At 53.4% G+C, this 15,362-nt stretch overlaps 5 protein-coding genes across 7 annotated transcripts; 3 read left to right on the top strand and 2 right to left on the bottom strand.

Moving 5' to 3' along the window:
* Nucleotides 1–26: 26 nt before the first annotated feature.
* Nucleotides 27–3,874, top strand: dus2 (dihydrouridine synthase 2). The gene is made up of 16 exons (XM_049723390.1): nt 27–131; nt 551–760; nt 849–894; nt 963–1,054; nt 1,120–1,163; nt 1,290–1,350; nt 1,426–1,473; nt 1,566–1,631; nt 1,693–1,763; nt 1,823–1,909; nt 1,985–2,153; nt 2,224–2,345; nt 2,414–2,560; nt 2,625–2,712; nt 2,807–2,880; nt 2,979–3,874. The coding sequence occupies exons 2-16, from the start codon at nt 644–646 to the stop codon at nt 3,163–3,165; spliced, it is 1,419 nt and encodes a 472-aa protein (XP_049579347.1). The 5' UTR covers nt 27–131; nt 551–643; the 3' UTR covers nt 3,166–3,874.
* Nucleotides 3,875–4,270: 396 nt separating this feature from the next.
* LOC125970768 (nuclear factor of activated T-cells, cytoplasmic 3) lies at nt 4,271–8,660 on the top strand. 3 transcript variants are annotated; one of them, XM_068651013.1, is made up of 12 exons: nt 4,271–4,625; nt 5,198–5,288; nt 5,519–5,792; nt 5,976–6,272; nt 6,397–6,726; nt 6,789–6,951; nt 7,009–7,208; nt 7,361–7,533; nt 7,599–7,739; nt 7,847–7,902; nt 7,970–8,288; nt 8,387–8,660. In XM_068651013.1, exons 3-12 carry the CDS (start codon nt 5,554–5,556, stop codon nt 8,497–8,499), a joined length of 2,031 nt encoding a protein of 676 aa, XP_068507114.1. In that variant the 5' UTR covers nt 4,271–4,625; nt 5,198–5,288; nt 5,519–5,553; the 3' UTR covers nt 8,500–8,660. The 3 variants fall into 3 exon arrangements, with proteins under 3 accessions (XP_068507114.1, XP_068507113.1, XP_068507112.1); XM_068651012.1 differs by having other exon boundaries at nt 5,198–5,292; XM_068651011.1 differs by lacking the exon at nt 5,198–5,288.
* On the bottom strand, nt 8,609–10,327 carry pdcd2l (programmed cell death 2-like). The gene is made up of 2 exons (XM_049723403.2): nt 9,761–10,327; nt 8,609–9,529 (listed from the first exon to the last, which is right to left on the bottom strand). Exons 1-2 carry the CDS (start codon nt 10,224–10,226, stop codon nt 8,922–8,924), a joined length of 1,074 nt encoding a protein of 357 aa, XP_049579360.1. The 5' UTR covers nt 10,227–10,327; the 3' UTR covers nt 8,609–8,921.
* A 200-nt stretch (nt 10,328–10,527) lies between these two features.
* Nucleotides 10,528–12,622, bottom strand: immp2l (inner mitochondrial membrane peptidase subunit 2). The gene is made up of 7 exons (XM_049723415.1): nt 12,488–12,622; nt 12,328–12,420; nt 11,586–11,749; nt 11,400–11,503; nt 11,269–11,334; nt 11,064–11,166; nt 10,528–10,937 (listed from the first exon to the last, which is right to left on the bottom strand). Exons 3-7 carry the CDS (start codon nt 11,718–11,720, stop codon nt 10,812–10,814), a joined length of 534 nt encoding a protein of 177 aa, XP_049579372.1. The 5' UTR covers nt 11,721–11,749; nt 12,328–12,420; nt 12,488–12,622; the 3' UTR covers nt 10,528–10,811.
* On the top strand, nt 12,544–15,184 carry znf277 (zinc finger protein 277). Its single transcript, XM_049723397.2, has 12 exons — nt 12,544–12,618; nt 12,999–13,221; nt 13,295–13,383; nt 13,450–13,532; nt 13,641–13,732; nt 13,800–13,910; nt 13,988–14,120; nt 14,177–14,244; nt 14,350–14,446; nt 14,526–14,568; nt 14,636–14,810; nt 14,896–15,184. Exons 1-12 carry the CDS (start codon nt 12,591–12,593, stop codon nt 15,074–15,076), a joined length of 1,323 nt encoding a protein of 440 aa, XP_049579354.1. The 5' UTR covers nt 12,544–12,590; the 3' UTR covers nt 15,077–15,184.
* Nucleotides 15,185–15,362: the final 178 nt, after the last annotated feature.

The following is a 15,362-nucleotide window of genomic DNA, read 5'->3' as shown; positions in this document are numbered from 1 at the left end:
AATTGACTGTTTTTACGCCTTGTTGTGACGTCATCGTCCTGACCAGGAAGTAAAGCAGCACGCGTCTATTCGCTGCACGAGCGTGCAGCGCGAGCGTGCCACTCTTGCCCTATTGGACATTTTACATGTCGGTAAGTGAACATAAAGTCAATCTTAAATTCAGTCGACATTGTTTTGTATAATTTGTGCGTCGTCTCGCAACTAACTGTGCCAGTTAGCCGAGCTCAAATGCGAGCATTTCACCCGAATTGACTGAGCAGCCAAACTTGACTCGGAAGAGTTCGACATTTCGTTTAGTTTGAGTGTCGCTTGGAGAGCAAACAGAACATATAGCGGATCCAATCTTTTTACAAACTTATGCCATGACGCAGTGATTTCGCCATTTGTTTTGTGTACGTTTTCTCCCATTTCATCCCATTGAAACGTGGATGCTAGTCAAATCCTTCTGCTGTCAGTGAACAATTAGATTTGAGCAAACGTTCATACCACAGCTCAGAATTAGGTGACATTGCTGCAGGAGAACTATCATTTTGTCTCGTGGTGCGTTCAGGGACTCAACTGGCCCACATGAGCAGGAGGAAAGTCGAAGTTGCTGGTGTGTCAAGCGGACTTTGCTGTGCTGCGTTCAGGCACTTAAGTGGACATGGCTGGGAGGCTGAGCTTCTCAAACATCACAGCCCTGGCCCCCATGGTGCGGGTGGGCACGTTGCCCATGAGGTTGCTGGCGTTGGACTACGGGGCTGATGTGGTCTACTCCGAGGTGAGGATGGAGACCGAGACAGAGTTCACGGCTTGAGGTCCAGGCGAAGCGGGCTTCCATCCATCGCACTTGTCCCGTTGTTTGGCAGGAGCTGATTGACATCAAGATGGTGCAGTGTCGCAGGGTGGAGAACGGTGAGCGCCAGCCACAGGGAGTGTGGATGCCTGCGAGTGTGTGTGTGTGACGCGTGTGCGCTTGGCAGAGGTTCTGCAGACGGTGGATTTTGTGGCGCCGGATGATCGCATAATGTTCCAGACCTGCGCAAAGGAGAAGCAGCGAGTCGTCTTCCAGATGGTGAGACGAGAAGCGACACGCGGGCGCACGCTTATTTGACCGCTGACGCGTCTGTTGTGTCGCAGGGCACGGCCGACCCGGACAGAGCCCTCGCCGTGGCCCGACTGGTGTGAGTTCTCGTCCGTCCTCAAATTTGCAGAGTTGTGAGGAGTCGACTGCTCTGCGCTGTTCCAGAAAGTCTTTGTGAATGTCGTCTTGCTGCTCGCCCCAAAAAATGCTTGCGCTGGCGTTCCAGGGAAAAGGACGTGGCGGCCATTGACGTCAACATGGGTTGCCCTAAAGAGTATTCCACAAAGGTCCGTTCAAGAACATCACAGGTACTTGTATTGAACGCCAGCCTGTGTTTATTGGCTGTCAATCATTTTTTGCAGGGCGGCATGGGCGCGGCTCTCCTGTCCGATCCCGACAAGATCGAGGCTGTGAGTGTCGGGCGCTTCGGAAGCGGCCGCTCAGCTCGGTTCGTCTCGTCTCGGCTCAGCTAAGCTCTTAATGCGCTCGGTGTTGTGTGCAGATCCTCCGCAAGCTGGTCGGCGGCGTGGCCGTGCCCGTCACCTGCAAGATCAGGATCCTGCCCTCGGTAACAACTCATGGATTTGTTGTCCGCTGCGTGTATTTTTTCTCAACCCAATTTCTCGCAGCTGGAGGACACGCTGACTCTGGTGCGGCGGATCGAGAAGACGGGCGTGGCCGCTATCGCCGTCCACGGCAGGTGAGCCCTTTCCCGGCGTTCGTGTGCCGACGCCCCAGACTGAACCGACGAGCGCGCAGGTTCAAGGAGGAGCGGCCCAGACATCCCGTCCACTGCGACTACATCAGAGGCGTCGCCGGGGCCGTGTCCGTCCCCGTCATCGCCAAGTAAGGACGCGCAAAGTTCCAAATCCAAAGTTGGCCGTAACTGACGCTTTATGTTTGCAAATCAAAAAACACCAGTGGTGGCTCCCTGGACCTGGTCAAGAGCTACGACGACATCCGGGCCTTCAAGGAGGCCACGGGCGCCTCATCCGTCATGTTGGCGCGAGCAGCCATGTGGAACCCGTCCGTCTTTCGCAGCGCCGGACCGCTTCCTCTCCACGACGTCATGATCCAATACCTCACATACGTACGTACGAGTCGCCGGATGGGTTCGCGACTCATCACGTGACTTGGTCCCCCCGTGTGTGCGTGTGCAGGCGCTGCGCTACGACAACCACGCCTTCAACAGCAAGTACTGTTTGTGTCAGATGCTGCGGGACAAAGTGGAGTCGGCTCTGGGCAAACGCGTTCAGGCGGCGCAGACCAACCGAGAGCTCAGGTCTGAGCTCGGACGCAAAGACCGAGATCCCGCCGTGTCCAGATAAACAATTGCCGTGCGTGTTCCAGCGAGGCGTACGGCCTGGAGGAGCTGTTCGAGCGGACGCAGGAGGAGCTGGAGGCTCGTCGCGACGCCCTGCTGAGTCCCGAGCGACGGCGGGGCGACGTCATCGCCATGGACGGCGACGTCACCACCATGGCCCTCAAGTTTCAACGGTACCATTTGCACCCCCCATGAAAAAGGTTGAGTGAGCTGATGTCGTTTGTTTGCGGGAGGCAGACGTGAATACCCGCCGCAGCTCACGCCCAAGATGTTCCTCCTGGAGTGGAGCCGGCGACAAAAGATGGAGCAGCCCACCTACCAAACTGTAAACGAAAAATGCCTTCGCCACCGAATGACTCTGCCAGACCACAACGTGTGCGTGTGCGTGCGTGCGTGCGTGCGTTTGTGTGGCCGTTCAGGTGCAACGTGCGCAGGATCGAGCTTTCCAGTCCACCGTCACTGTGGAAGACAGGAAGTACAGATCGTCGCTCTGGTGTGTACACACACACACACACACACAAACGAAAATCACAATGAAGAGAATCGTGCTCACAAAGTCACAATGGATATTTTGCTGTTGTCAATAATCAGGGAGAAGTCAAAGAAGTTTGCGGAGCAGGCGTCCGCCGTGGTTTGTCTGCGTGCTCTGGGAATTCCCGAAGGTCGCGCGGGCGAGGAAAATGTGGAACGGCTGCACAAAAGGAAGATGGAGGACACTCGCAACGCAGATGAAGACAAGAGGAAGAAACAAGTGATGAATGACGACGGAAGCCTGTGAAGGCAAAAACGGCATCAATGTTGCCCGTTTGACTTTTTATTTATTTTTAGCTCCCTTCAACGCAAACACACGGAATCGAGCAGGCGCCTGGAACGCGCTTAAGATTATGTCACACGCGACTTAAAACTCAAACTTAGTCAATGAGATTATAATTGTATGTCCTAACATTTAGTGAATGTTATGTTTTTTGGAAACCTCCTGATTCTCTTTTTATTCTTGTCTATGATGTAGGTTGGGGGTGTCCAAAGTCGGTTCTGAAGGGCGGCTGTCTTGCCTGGTTTTGCTGCAAGGTGTGCTGCAGGAGCGACACTTCGAAAACATGCAGGACAGGACGGCGGCCCTTCACAACCCAAGCTGGACATGCCTGGTGTCGGAGAAGCACTATATAAGTGCAATCCATTTTTTTTGTCTCTATTCGCACAAGAAGCTCATGGTATGATCAAACAAGTGTCCTTCTGAAATAGTAGGGTGGCTCCTGTGACCCCAAGGAGCATTGGGGGCAGCAGAGCGTACCCAAATAAAGTTTAACTGCACATCGCACAGTGCAGGAGCCATGAAAGGGGCAAAGACTGCATGGCCAACTACAAACTGGAAATAACGGTGATGAAAAGAAAAGCAGAAAGAAACTTTTGTTGTAAGTTGATATGAACAAATGATACCTTTGGATATTTCTTCCTGACGGTGCATAACAGTAAAAAATTGAATCACACTGGTTTGATTTACTTTGTTTATGGGCTTGATTTCTAATTAAATTCCAATACAAATTGAAGGCAAATCAGAATCAGATTTATTGGACGAGAACACGCCCGATCGATGACGTCAGTGACGGGCCAGCATACGGTGCGTTCAAGCACCTCGGGACTTTGCGCATATACTGAATTAGTAAAGTGGATGTGACCCAAGACAGACTATAAAGTGTCGCAAGCTAACTTAACACGCTTCCCGCCCGATTTGCTAAAAATATCCAATCAGAATAAAATGGAATTGAAGCGTAGACTTTGGAATTTTATCCACAATTTCCATCCATGCGTATTTAGGTCCAATGTAGGGTGGCTCGTCGCGTATCTGAACTAAATTAGAATTCCACGCAAGATGAGAACAAAGTGAAGATGACTGAGGCGACCTGAACGCGGCAGCAGATCAGCGCGAGGAGTGCAAATGTACTCTTGCTGGTGTTTGACCAACAGCACCAAAGAGCAGCCCACCAAGTCAGTCAGTCAGTCAGTCAGTCGGTTGGCCATCTCCTCCGACCTCCAAATGTAGCCATCATCTCAACAAAGTTGGCCTTGAAGCCCGCAGATGCCCACGAGCAAGCGAGACAGGCGACATCGACGACAGGCAAACTTTTCTTCTATTCTTTTGGAGCACAGGTCTTTTGGTTACTATGTCCTCCGCAAAGTGTGCGGAGGAGGAGCTGGACTTTGCTCTCTTCTTCGAGGAGGACAGTGGACAAGGTGAAGGTTAGTAGTGGCTTGTCACTTTTCCAACAAGTTTGGCTTCCTCGTCAAGTTGACGTCATTTAGCACAACTTCGGCCGGATGTTGTAAATGGCGACGTTGGCGTCATATAACTCCCCGGGAAGCAAAGAAGCACAACAATGCTCATTCCACATATTTCACAACGTGTTGAACGCGCCAGGTGTTATTTTTGTCCCGGAATATAAACACGGTGCTGGCCTTTCGGAGCATGTTGACCAAATATGCTTGCGATTTATTTTGAAATGAACAAGAGGAAGCGCTCATGCTTTGTGCCTCAATCTGACACGCCCAGGTGTCAGCTGTTGAATTCTGCTCCATTTTTAAATTGGCACTTGGAAAGAAAAAAAACAAAAGAAACTTGCACAAATGTGTTATTATGATACTTGACTGGGGAATTGCATGGTGAATTTTTTTGTATTTGTGGTGACAACACTTGATGCACTTTTAACAGCACAGTGCCAAGTAGGAAGGCCAAAAACAATCTTTGCATAGGTGTCAAAGCTAACTATAGTTTAGTCATTCTATTCTACTTTATTGCCTTGTTTTTTCTTTAGTTTCTGGAGTGACTTTCAACTTTAAATACTCAGAGCCACTGAAGATGTCAGCTGTTTTTGACCACTTGGAGTAGCTTGGAAAAAGGCCATCGTGGGTATGGCCAATCCAAATTACCTTGCCAACCCTATAAATGCACATCAAGAAATTGTAAAAAAAAAACGAGCAAAAATGGTGTCATGTGATTTGCCATTTGTCCCAGCCTCAGTTTGTCAGCACACTAACTAGTGTTTGAAATCCCAGGTGTAAATAAACGTTGCCGCCCGCAAAGCCAGCCACAAGTTTGCAATGCAAACATTGACGAGGGTGCCGTCTCTTGCCAGGTCTCCATCATCACGTGACCACACCTCCGTGGCCCATGCGGGCCGCTCCCCCCTGCAGGCAATACGCAGGGCCGGATGATGGCGCCCGGGGGAGCTCGCCGGCGTTGCACTGTCCCAGCATCCAGATCACCGCCATCGCGGCCAACAACGACGACGGCGGCGGCGGCAGCGGCGGGCAGTGCGCAGAGAGCGGCTACGTGGAGGCGGCTTGGCCCAGAGACCAGCTGTACCTCCCTTTGGACCCGTGCTACCGTGACGCCCCCTTCTGTCCCAGGTTGTTATGCAGTTGCACGCAGGTGCTTCAACACCTGCGGATTTGCATAATTTTTTCGGAAATGTTTTCAGTATTTTCAGATCTTTTACCAAAAAAAAAAAAAAAAAAGGCCTGCTGTGCAAAGGGCAGGTACTTGAGCGCCATCTAAAGGCCAGGTGAGCTTATACTTTTTTTGTGCTGCAGCCCCTGCAGCAGCCTGTCGTCTCGCAGCTGGGTGTCGGACCTGTCGTCCTGCGACTCGTTCTCTCACGCCGTCGATAAGGACGCCGACGAGGATCTGCGCGATGCCGCCCTGCTGCTGGCGCTGGGCTCCTCGGGAGGCGGAGCTGGAGGAGGAGGAGGAGGCGGTGGAGCCTTTGGCGTGGAGCTGTGGCAGCAGAAGTACCAGGACCCGGCGCTGTCGCCTCACCAATCTCCCCAGCACTCACCTCGCACCAGCGTCACAGAGGACACGTGGATGAGCCGCTGCCCTTCCTCCAGGTCACCACGGTTACCGCTACCACCTTTTTAATTCGATTGTCAGAGCAAAACCTAGTATCGTTTTCTTTGTAACGCATATAGCAATAGTAGAACTGTTTAAGCAATGGATACCAACACTGCGCAGACTGACCGCCCGCCCAGCGTCTCCGTGCGGGAAGCGGCGGCATGCCGAGGCCGACGCCTTTTCCCGCTCACCTTCCCCTCAGCGCTCGTCTTTGGACGACGCCTGGGCGGGACCCTCCGGCCACTCCCTCCATGAGCTGGACGTCCCACCTAAGACCAGAAGGACATTGGGGACGCAGCTGGTGGGAGATTCGCCGCTTGAGGAAGTCCCCGACATCGAGGCGCCGCCACCGGGAGAGGAGTCACGTGACGGCGGCGAATTAACCGAACTCTTCCTGCGGGTTCCCGCCCACTTCAGCTGGACTGCCCCCGGAGCCGCGCCTCTTTTCAGGTACCCGACTCTTTGATGTTCAAGAGAGGAAGTGGCGTGACCACGAGATCCGCTTCCCTCAGGGCGTCGTCACCCCCCCCTCTGGACTTTCCTCTCCCGAGCGGCTTCGGCCCCAACCGGCTGAGCGTGGAGGCGGAGCCCCGGCCGTACCACCGCGCTCACTACGAGACGGAGGGCAGCCGAGGCGCCGTCAAGGCCGGCGACGGAGGACACCCCAGAGTCAAGGTGAGGCCGCGAGTCGGGAACGACGCTGCGACCCTTGACCTCGGCCCATGTGTGCAGCTGAGCGGTCCGTGCTGGCGCCCCCCCGCCGGCCTGTTGCTGTTCATGGGCACAGCGGACGAGCGCCGCCCCCTCCGGCCGCACGCCTTCTACCAAGTCCACCGCGTGACGGGCAAGACGGTGAGCACGCCCTGTCGGGAGAGGACGCTTAACGGGACCAAAGTCCTGGAGATCCCACTGACGCCCGACATGACGGCCACGTAAGCGCAACAAATGTCATTGGTCCCTTTTCAATGTATGACTATTATTCGTTTTGGGGTACGTGGCCAATTTTGGGAAACGACATTGAAAAGAAAGTGTCCAAGTGCAAGATGCGAAAAGGCAAGAATTGGCTTTGCTCGCTGTTGCTCAGCATCGACTGCGCCGGAATCTTGAAGCTGCGCAACGCCGACATTGAGCTGAAAAACGGCGAGGCGGACGCGGGCAGGAAGAACACGCGGGTGCGCCTGGCCTTCCGGGTGGCCGTGCCGCAGTCGGACGGACGGACGCTCTGGCTCCAGACGGCCTCGCGGCCCATCGAGTGCTGTGAGTGACGCCGTCGTCGTTGCCGCCGCCGCCGTTTGTTGACGTGGCGGCGGCGCGCCTTGCAGCGCAACGTTCGGGTCAGGACTTCCCTCGCGTGGAGCGCTTTGCGCCCACCTGCTGCCGGCGGGAAGGAGGACAGCGGCTGCTCATCACGGGCTCCAACTTGTCCTCTCGCTCCAGGGTGGTCTTCCTGGAGAAAAGTCACGGTGAGCTCTCAACATTTCCACCCTCCCTCCCCATTTTGTGCCGGATTGAATCTTTCAATGTGGCGCAAGTCAAGTTTGAGCTTTAATGGGAAACCACTTCCTGCCAGATGGGCGTGTCCTTTGGGAGACAGACGCCGCAGGCGTGCTTGAAGCCAGCAGCAACGTAAGACATGTCTGGATGCCCGCCACTTTCTCCAGCCCGCCTGATTTTTATTTGTTTTGCGTGCCAGTCCAGCCTGACGGTGGTGGTTCCGCCCTACGGGCGCGACGCCGGCCTTCCGGCGCACGTGCTCTTCTACGTGTCCAACGGCAAAAGAAGGCGAAGCGCTCAGCAGAGCTTCACGTATCTGCCGGGGGTCCTCCCTAACGTGCCGCCCCCCACCCCCCTCCTCAAGCAGGAGCCCCGGGAGGCGGGGCCGCCTTCCTGCCGCGGCGACGAGCAGGTGTGGCACGAAAGGTGGGCGCCGGGCAGCGGGACGGACATCCAACGGGAAACGGAGGACGTCCTCGCGTCAGCGTCTCAGCTCCAGGAAATCACGCTGGACGATGGTAAGAGCGCACCCTTTTTTTGCTGCAGCCGCTTCATTGGTAAAACAAGACAATTTGTTTTACAATTTGCGCGCCGTGACTTTTGTGCGTATGTGCAGTCAACGAGATCATCGGCAGAGACGCGTGCGGTCTGAGCGGCGCCGACCCGCCGGACCCGTACGGCCAGAGCGACTGCAATGATGCCACCTTCCCCTTCTGCTATGATAGCTAGCCTAGCTTAGCTAAGCTAGGGGAATTTTAGCTAGTGTGCTCATTTTGGAGTCTACAGCCAATGCTGGTTTTAGTTTACAGGATGCACAAAGCATGTAAGACACCAACAATTTCCATTTCTTTCTGTTGATTTAATTAAAATAGCATGGACGCCAACTAAAAGGACAAAAGTTGATTTTGGCCGACTTGGGTTGGCCTGAAAGCAACCCATTGCTCTGTGCAAGCTCGTTGACTCGTAGTTGATTAATTAATGAGGCAATGTGCACTCGGCAGCAACATTTCCATTGCGTTTTGTAATGTCTCAAAGCGTTTCCATTTCAGACTGTGCCTTCAGCATCATTCCTAGAAAATCACAATGTCCCATCAGCAATGAGCTATTTTTGGAACAGGCCCACAGGCAACTCCTGAGGCCCCACCGGTGGTTCATTTAAAGAGCCATTGGTCCGGGTCCATTTGGACCAAGCAAACCTCGCGGACGGGTCGGCGCTCCGAGGACGTCCAGCAGCTGCGGGCGCAGGTGTAGACCAGCACGGTCCCGAACTCTGGCGGCGAGCGGTCGCAAGCCGCATCAGCGTCCTTCCAGCTCAGCAGTGCGACCAGCGCCGGCATGAGCTGCAGCTCAAACATCAGCGGCCCCCCGCAGGACGCGCACGCCGACGTCGGCCGCCACTCGTCGGCCGGAGGTTTCGAGATAAAGAGCGGCTGTCCGCCGCGACAATAGCGCAGGATCTGCCCCGGGCACATTGAGATCTTCTTGCGGAACCTGGAGAAGAAACAATCGCCGTGACGCGCTCCACTCTTCTCGTACTTCTCGCCGCCGTCGTCATCCGGCTGGCCCGCGACCGCTCCCTCCCTCCTCTCGTAGTCCCTAAGCAGTTGCTCGGCGTGCGACCGCTCTTCCACGTCATCCTGGCCCCAAGCGTCCTGCTCGTCCACCACGCTGATGAAGTACGGTCGGAGGACGGGAACGTCCGGCGGAGGCTCTGCCAGATGCAGGACGTCCAGTCGGTCGCTCATGACGTCCACAGGACCTACAACGATGACAGTTTTTTTTGTATCAAACATCCCAAATGATAATTTATTTAAAACACTGTAGAGCAGTAAAATACACAAGTTTAAAAACAATTCTTCAACATGATATGCAAACGGCATCGGTCCAATACAACTTTACGTCCCACTAAAGGTAGCTTGTTTTTTCCGCCCCCTGGCGGCCGTCAAAGGTAACGCCGCGGTAAACAAAGTTGGCTCAAGTCGTACGTTACCTGTTTCTTCCTCCGTGACAGGCTTGGCGATGCCTTCCTCCTCCTTCTCCTTTTCCTTTTCCTTCTCCTTCTCGTCAACCACGATGCCCCAGTCATCGGCTGAGTCACACCAGTCACTAGCCGACAGAGGAGTCTCCTTGGCCGGCTGGAGCTCGCCGGGCGCCGCTCTCTCGTCGACCTCCAGGCTCTGAGAGCGGAGCGCCGCCCAGCTGTCCGGCCGTCCACCGCACTCGGCGGCCGGGCAGGCAAACAGCTGGAGGCACCGGTGGTACGGCGACTCCTCCAGGGGACAGTACACCTGTACCACGTGCACCAGCGGGGCCGAGCAGTGCCCGCAGTGGGAAAAAGCCCGGGGGAAGCCCGCTACGACGTCCGGAAGGCCGCCCACCTTGTTGGTGAGGAAGGACGTGCGATGCTTGGACTCGTCGAGCTCGCCGTCGCAAAGACCCAAAAGAGTCACCGACATGGTCACACGTCGCGTTATCCAGCGGCTCTCGTCCCAAAGTAGGACCTCTTCTTCTTCGCTTTGTGACCACAGCTGCTAAACGTACGCTGACGCCACCTACAGTAATCAAGCGGCAATAGCGTCCCGTACGAATGCTATTTTTAGACCCCCTAAAAAAATCTCATCCAAAAAACAAATTCTGAGTAACAATAAAATCAACACCTCAATAAAATAGGGAAAAATAATTCCATATAAAAAAAAAAAAACCAGCACCCCCTTCAAGAAAAATGTAAAGTCTAAAAAAATAACAATTCAGACCCAATGAGTGATCATCATGTCAACTTGATTTATTGTCAATAAGTGAGGTCGAAGATCTATAAATTGGATGGAAGTGATGCTGATTAAATGTCATCGTTTTATTTAACCATCCCAACACATAAAAGTTGCTTCTTATGGCAAGGCAATAACATTTTCTCCCTCCAAGTAAGACACGAGTAGACGCTCATGCGGTCCGCTTGCAGCAAATGACAACTTGATTGTCACCGCGACCACAGAGCCTCCCGCCAGCAGGAGGCGCTCAAAGCCGACGCCTCATTCACGATGCCTTCACTCGTCATCGTCGCGGGTGACGAGCGGAGCTCGGTTTGGCGGGAGGTGGGCTCGGATCCGCTGCCAGCGGCCCGGTGGCCAAACGATGTGAGACGCGCGGCCGTGGAGGAGCGCCAGCGACACCTTGCCACGGCACAACACAAAACCAAAAACTATTAGTACGGAGCGCCATCCTAATTCCCATTGGACTGAGTTTAGTTTGACCCGCAATCTAACAGGAGGCATCATTCATGTGGCGCTTTTGCTTACCGGGCCAAAGGTGTTGCTATCCAGACTGTGGCCGTGGTGGTCGCCCTCAATCCACAGGTGGCCGTCGGGAACGCGCACGTGTCGCTTCTTGTAGCTCAGAGTCCTGCACCGAAACAAAGTCCGTCAGCGTGGTAAAATGGTATTCTTTTGGATTAACAATGCAAACTAGTTTAGCATGTTCCAAGAGAGGAAAGGAAGCAATGACCTGATGAAGTCTCCCTCCAGCCCGATGACACGCTTGATGATCTTCTGCTCCGGGTTCCTGGGAGACCTGAGAGGACGCGCAGCCATTCACCGTAGGCTGACACAGCATCATCACGTTCGAAGGGGACTCACAAGATGGACACGATGTCTCCTCTCTGGATGTGGTACTTCCTGACACTCCAGCGATTCAGTAGGACCACGTCACACTCGGACGCTCCTTCGGGGTTTAGGAAGGGCTGCAATGTAAACACGCGCACACTCGTGTCCATTTATTGTCACATATTTTTGTTGTTTTTATGAAAGGGTGGGCGTGGTCACCTGCATGGAGGCGCCCTCTACTTTGGCCACGTACGCCAAGCGGTCCAGGACGGTGACGGTGACGGGCACGGCCACAAAGAAGCCGCTCACAAAGGCGCGCAGGTAGCGCCGCCCCCTTGCAGCCCCCTGAGCCATGCTCACCTGGACAGGCGGGAGACAGCAAGCTGGGGGGCCGGCACAGAAAATGACATGCATCGGACTTAAGTCATTTATCTTTTACAGGTAATGAAGCTGTAGTGTACTGTATACATCATTCACAATTGTATTTGTTGTATGAATAGGTGGAAATGGAAGTAGTAATAATGCAAAGGAAAAAAAAAATCATTGCTGCAGATTTTAAGTTTTAAGAGAAAGCTCATTTTCCTTCAAATATTCATATGCTACTTGTAAACCCTCAACCCACTTTTAATTCACACAATTTGAATAATTACTTATTATTCACTACCAAATTAATATTTTGTCACTTTATTTGCAGTACACAAAAAAACGTAAGGCCAAATTTTGCTCTTTTAATAACTGACTGTTTGACCACACCATCCTGAAAAAAGGAGCTAACAGCTAGCCACGTGACTATTGAGAGCCTATAAGAATATGAAACATAATCAAATAATGACTAGCTGAAAACGGCGCAGAGGTTATTTCACTTTCCTTGCCACGACGTCACCTTGGACAGCAAAAGAAAACCAAGGACAAGTGAGCATGTACTGAGCTAAATAAACTCTGCTCATGCTAACACACTCACCAGCATGAGCTTCACTTTCCTGATGCCGCAGGGGAAGTCACTCCGAAGTCCTCGAGCCTGACCCTTCAACGTGTCTACCTCTTCAACCTCGCACTATTTTGAAAGAAAAAAAATCATAAGATGTATTCATACGGAAAACAAAACATTATTTGAAACATACCGTTGATTTTATTGAACATGGCAACCGCTGACGTCATAAATCGTAGGCGTTATGTGGCCTGTGATTGGTCAAATCTGCTGTTTTGGTCATGTGATGTAGTAAAATGGCAACTCGCGACAGTGGCGATGATGGTATGATCAACTTTTGAAATTCATTTTACGCCATTTTAAGCTTCTTTTTCGATTCTTTCCGGGGCTCTTCGAAAGCAGACAACTCATGAGATGGTTGTCAAATAAAACCATCAGTGACACCTCCAACGCTTCCGTTTTTACCGGCTTTAGCTGCTCGTGGTAGAACAAGCTAACTTTTGAGCGTTTCCAATATTAGCTCGATGGACAAAGAGCTATTTGTTCTGATTATACTTTTGTATTATATTATTATACTTTGTGTAAACAATAGCGAATGTGGCCAGCTTTCTTTGTGAAGTGAAATGAATTCATATAATAGAGAGGAACAAATCTGAAGTGTCACGGGTAAAATGTTTTTCCTCCTAACATGTGGTCGGTGTCAGGCATAGACCACATCCTGGAGCCGCTGTGTTTCCCAGAGCAGCCTGACGCTGCCGATCCCGACTGCCATCCACCCGGTCCACACTGCGGCGGTGCACAGACGCTGGCGTGTCTCTTCTGCTCAGAGACGCTTCCAGTGACGCAGAAGGACGTCTTCCTCAAACATCTCCTACTGCAGCACAAGTTAGTCATCGCTGATGTCAAACTCATTGCAGACCTCCCAAAGTGAGTCACACGCAAGCCTCACGTGAAAACCTCTTTGTGTATCTTTACTCCCGAGCAACAATGTTGTGCGCAGGTACCTGCTGTACTGGAAAGGCCGATTCTTGGAGCAGCCCATCACTGATTTCTGCAGCGAGATCAAGACCAACTCCACCGGGCCAGTCGGTGAGTGCGCAAAGGTGTTTGTGTGTGTGACACATGACCTCACATGAACGTCCGGTGACCGTCCAGAGAAACAGGAGCTTTACTTCCTGCTGTGCGACGTCCTTCCGGAAGACCGCGCCCTGCGCGAGAAGCTCCAGCAGAGACGGCTGGTGAGAACCACGTGACGTTTTTGGGCTCTTCTGTTGTTGATGGTGGGCTTTGGCTTCTCATTTTCCAATGGGAAGCACCTGATGATTTCTCCTCGTTTGCGTCCCCAGGAGGAGGTGCTGGAGCAGCAGCAGAAGGAGCGAGAAGATCGCAACTTCCGCCGAGTGTGCATGTTTTGCAACGACGAGTTCACCGGGAACAGGTCAGACGTCAGACGACGCATCAGACCGTCAAACTAAACCTCAAAGGGAATCGGATCTGCTTTTCAGGTCGGAGCTCCTGAACCACATGGCCCGCGAGCACGCCTTCAGCATCGGGCTTCCCGACAACATTGTCTACTGCGAGGAGCTTCTGGACACGCTGCAGAGCAAATTGGACAAGTCGGTTCGCACGGCGCTCTTCCGCTTCCTTTGAAAGACGGCGTCGCGTTGACGGCGTCATTGTCTCCTCGCGGCAGCCTGCTGTGTTTGTACTGCGAGAAGACGTTCAAGGACAAGGTTACGCTGAAGGATCACATGAGGAAGAAAGCGCACCGCCGCATCAACGCCACCAACCGCCAATATGACCGATTCTACATCATCAACTACCTGGTAGCCGCTAGCGTCCGGGCGCCTCGTTGCTCCCCCTAACCCTTACCCGCCGGCAGGAGCTGGGCAAGACGTGGGAGGAACTGCAGGCCGAGGACGACCGCGAGCTGCCGGACGACAAAGACGAGTGAGCGGACGAGTCGGCGTGGCGTGGCGTGGCGTGGCGCGGCCGCTCGCTCGCTCGCTCGCTTCGGGGCGTCCGTCTGACCGCGTTCTGTTTGCTTCTCGCCAGCGACTGGTCCGACTGGCGCGCTTGTCCCATGACGGCCGTCTGCTTGTTCTGCGATTATCGGCGCGACACCATGGACAAAATCTACGCTCACATGAAGGTAGCGGGAATTTGTTTGAGTTTTGGACTCGACGGCTCGAGGCACCGACAATTTGGGCGCTGCCTGTCTGTTGTTCCAGGGGGCCCACGATTTTGATCTCCAGCATCTGAGGGCGGAGCTCAGTGAGTTGGCCGCCGGAAGCCACGCGCCGTCCGGCGTCTGATACGTGTGCTGCGGCTCCTTTTTCAGAGTTGAGCTTCTACCAGCAGGTCAAGCTGCTCAACTTCATCCGCCGCCAGATCCATCAGAACCGCTGCCACGCCTGCCAGGATAAGTTTGGCTGCAGAGGCGACGTCCTACGCCATCTGCGGGAGCGACAGCACGCCATGACGCTGCCGCCCGCCTGCGCCTGGAACCAACCGCAGTGAGTTTCAAAAGTCAACACTTGGACTCGCAACTCCACTTGCTCGTTCGTCTTTTCAGGAAGTGACGTCTATCTGTTACGTCAGGTACTACTTCCCCACCTATGAGAACGACGCCCTGCTGTGCGCGCTTCCCGACAGCGACGGCGAGGACAGCGGCGGGCGAGCCGGGGAAGACGGCGTCCCCGTCATCGCCGAGGACGTGTTGGACGCCGAGCTGGTCAAGGAGAACAGCGTCCTCAGGAAGCTGCTGAAGAACGCCACGTGAACCTCACCAACCTTTCGCACCGGACTGCACTCTCCTGGGCACTTTTTGATGACATCATGTCTCAGATTATTTGCCATAACAATAAATGGGTTTATATTTGTCTCCAAAGTGTGCATTTGGGATTGGTCTTCAATTAGCTCTTGATGGTGTGTGCAGGAAAATGATTTAGTTGTGGAAAGTAACAGGCCTTATTGACATTTAACAGAAAGATGGACTTCGGATGGAACCGTATTGCGACCACACACGAATAACACTTTCTTAAAAGTTCAATGTCACGTTATAACGT

Source organism: Syngnathus scovelli, chromosome 6 (assembly GCF_024217435.2).
Source record: "Syngnathus scovelli strain Florida chromosome 6, RoL_Ssco_1.2, whole genome shotgun sequence".
NCBI lineage: Eukaryota > Metazoa > Chordata > Actinopteri > Syngnathiformes > Syngnathidae > Syngnathus > Syngnathus scovelli.
The sequence above is the reverse complement of the archived record's forward strand: the minus strand, read 5'-3'. Positions and strand labels throughout refer to the sequence as shown.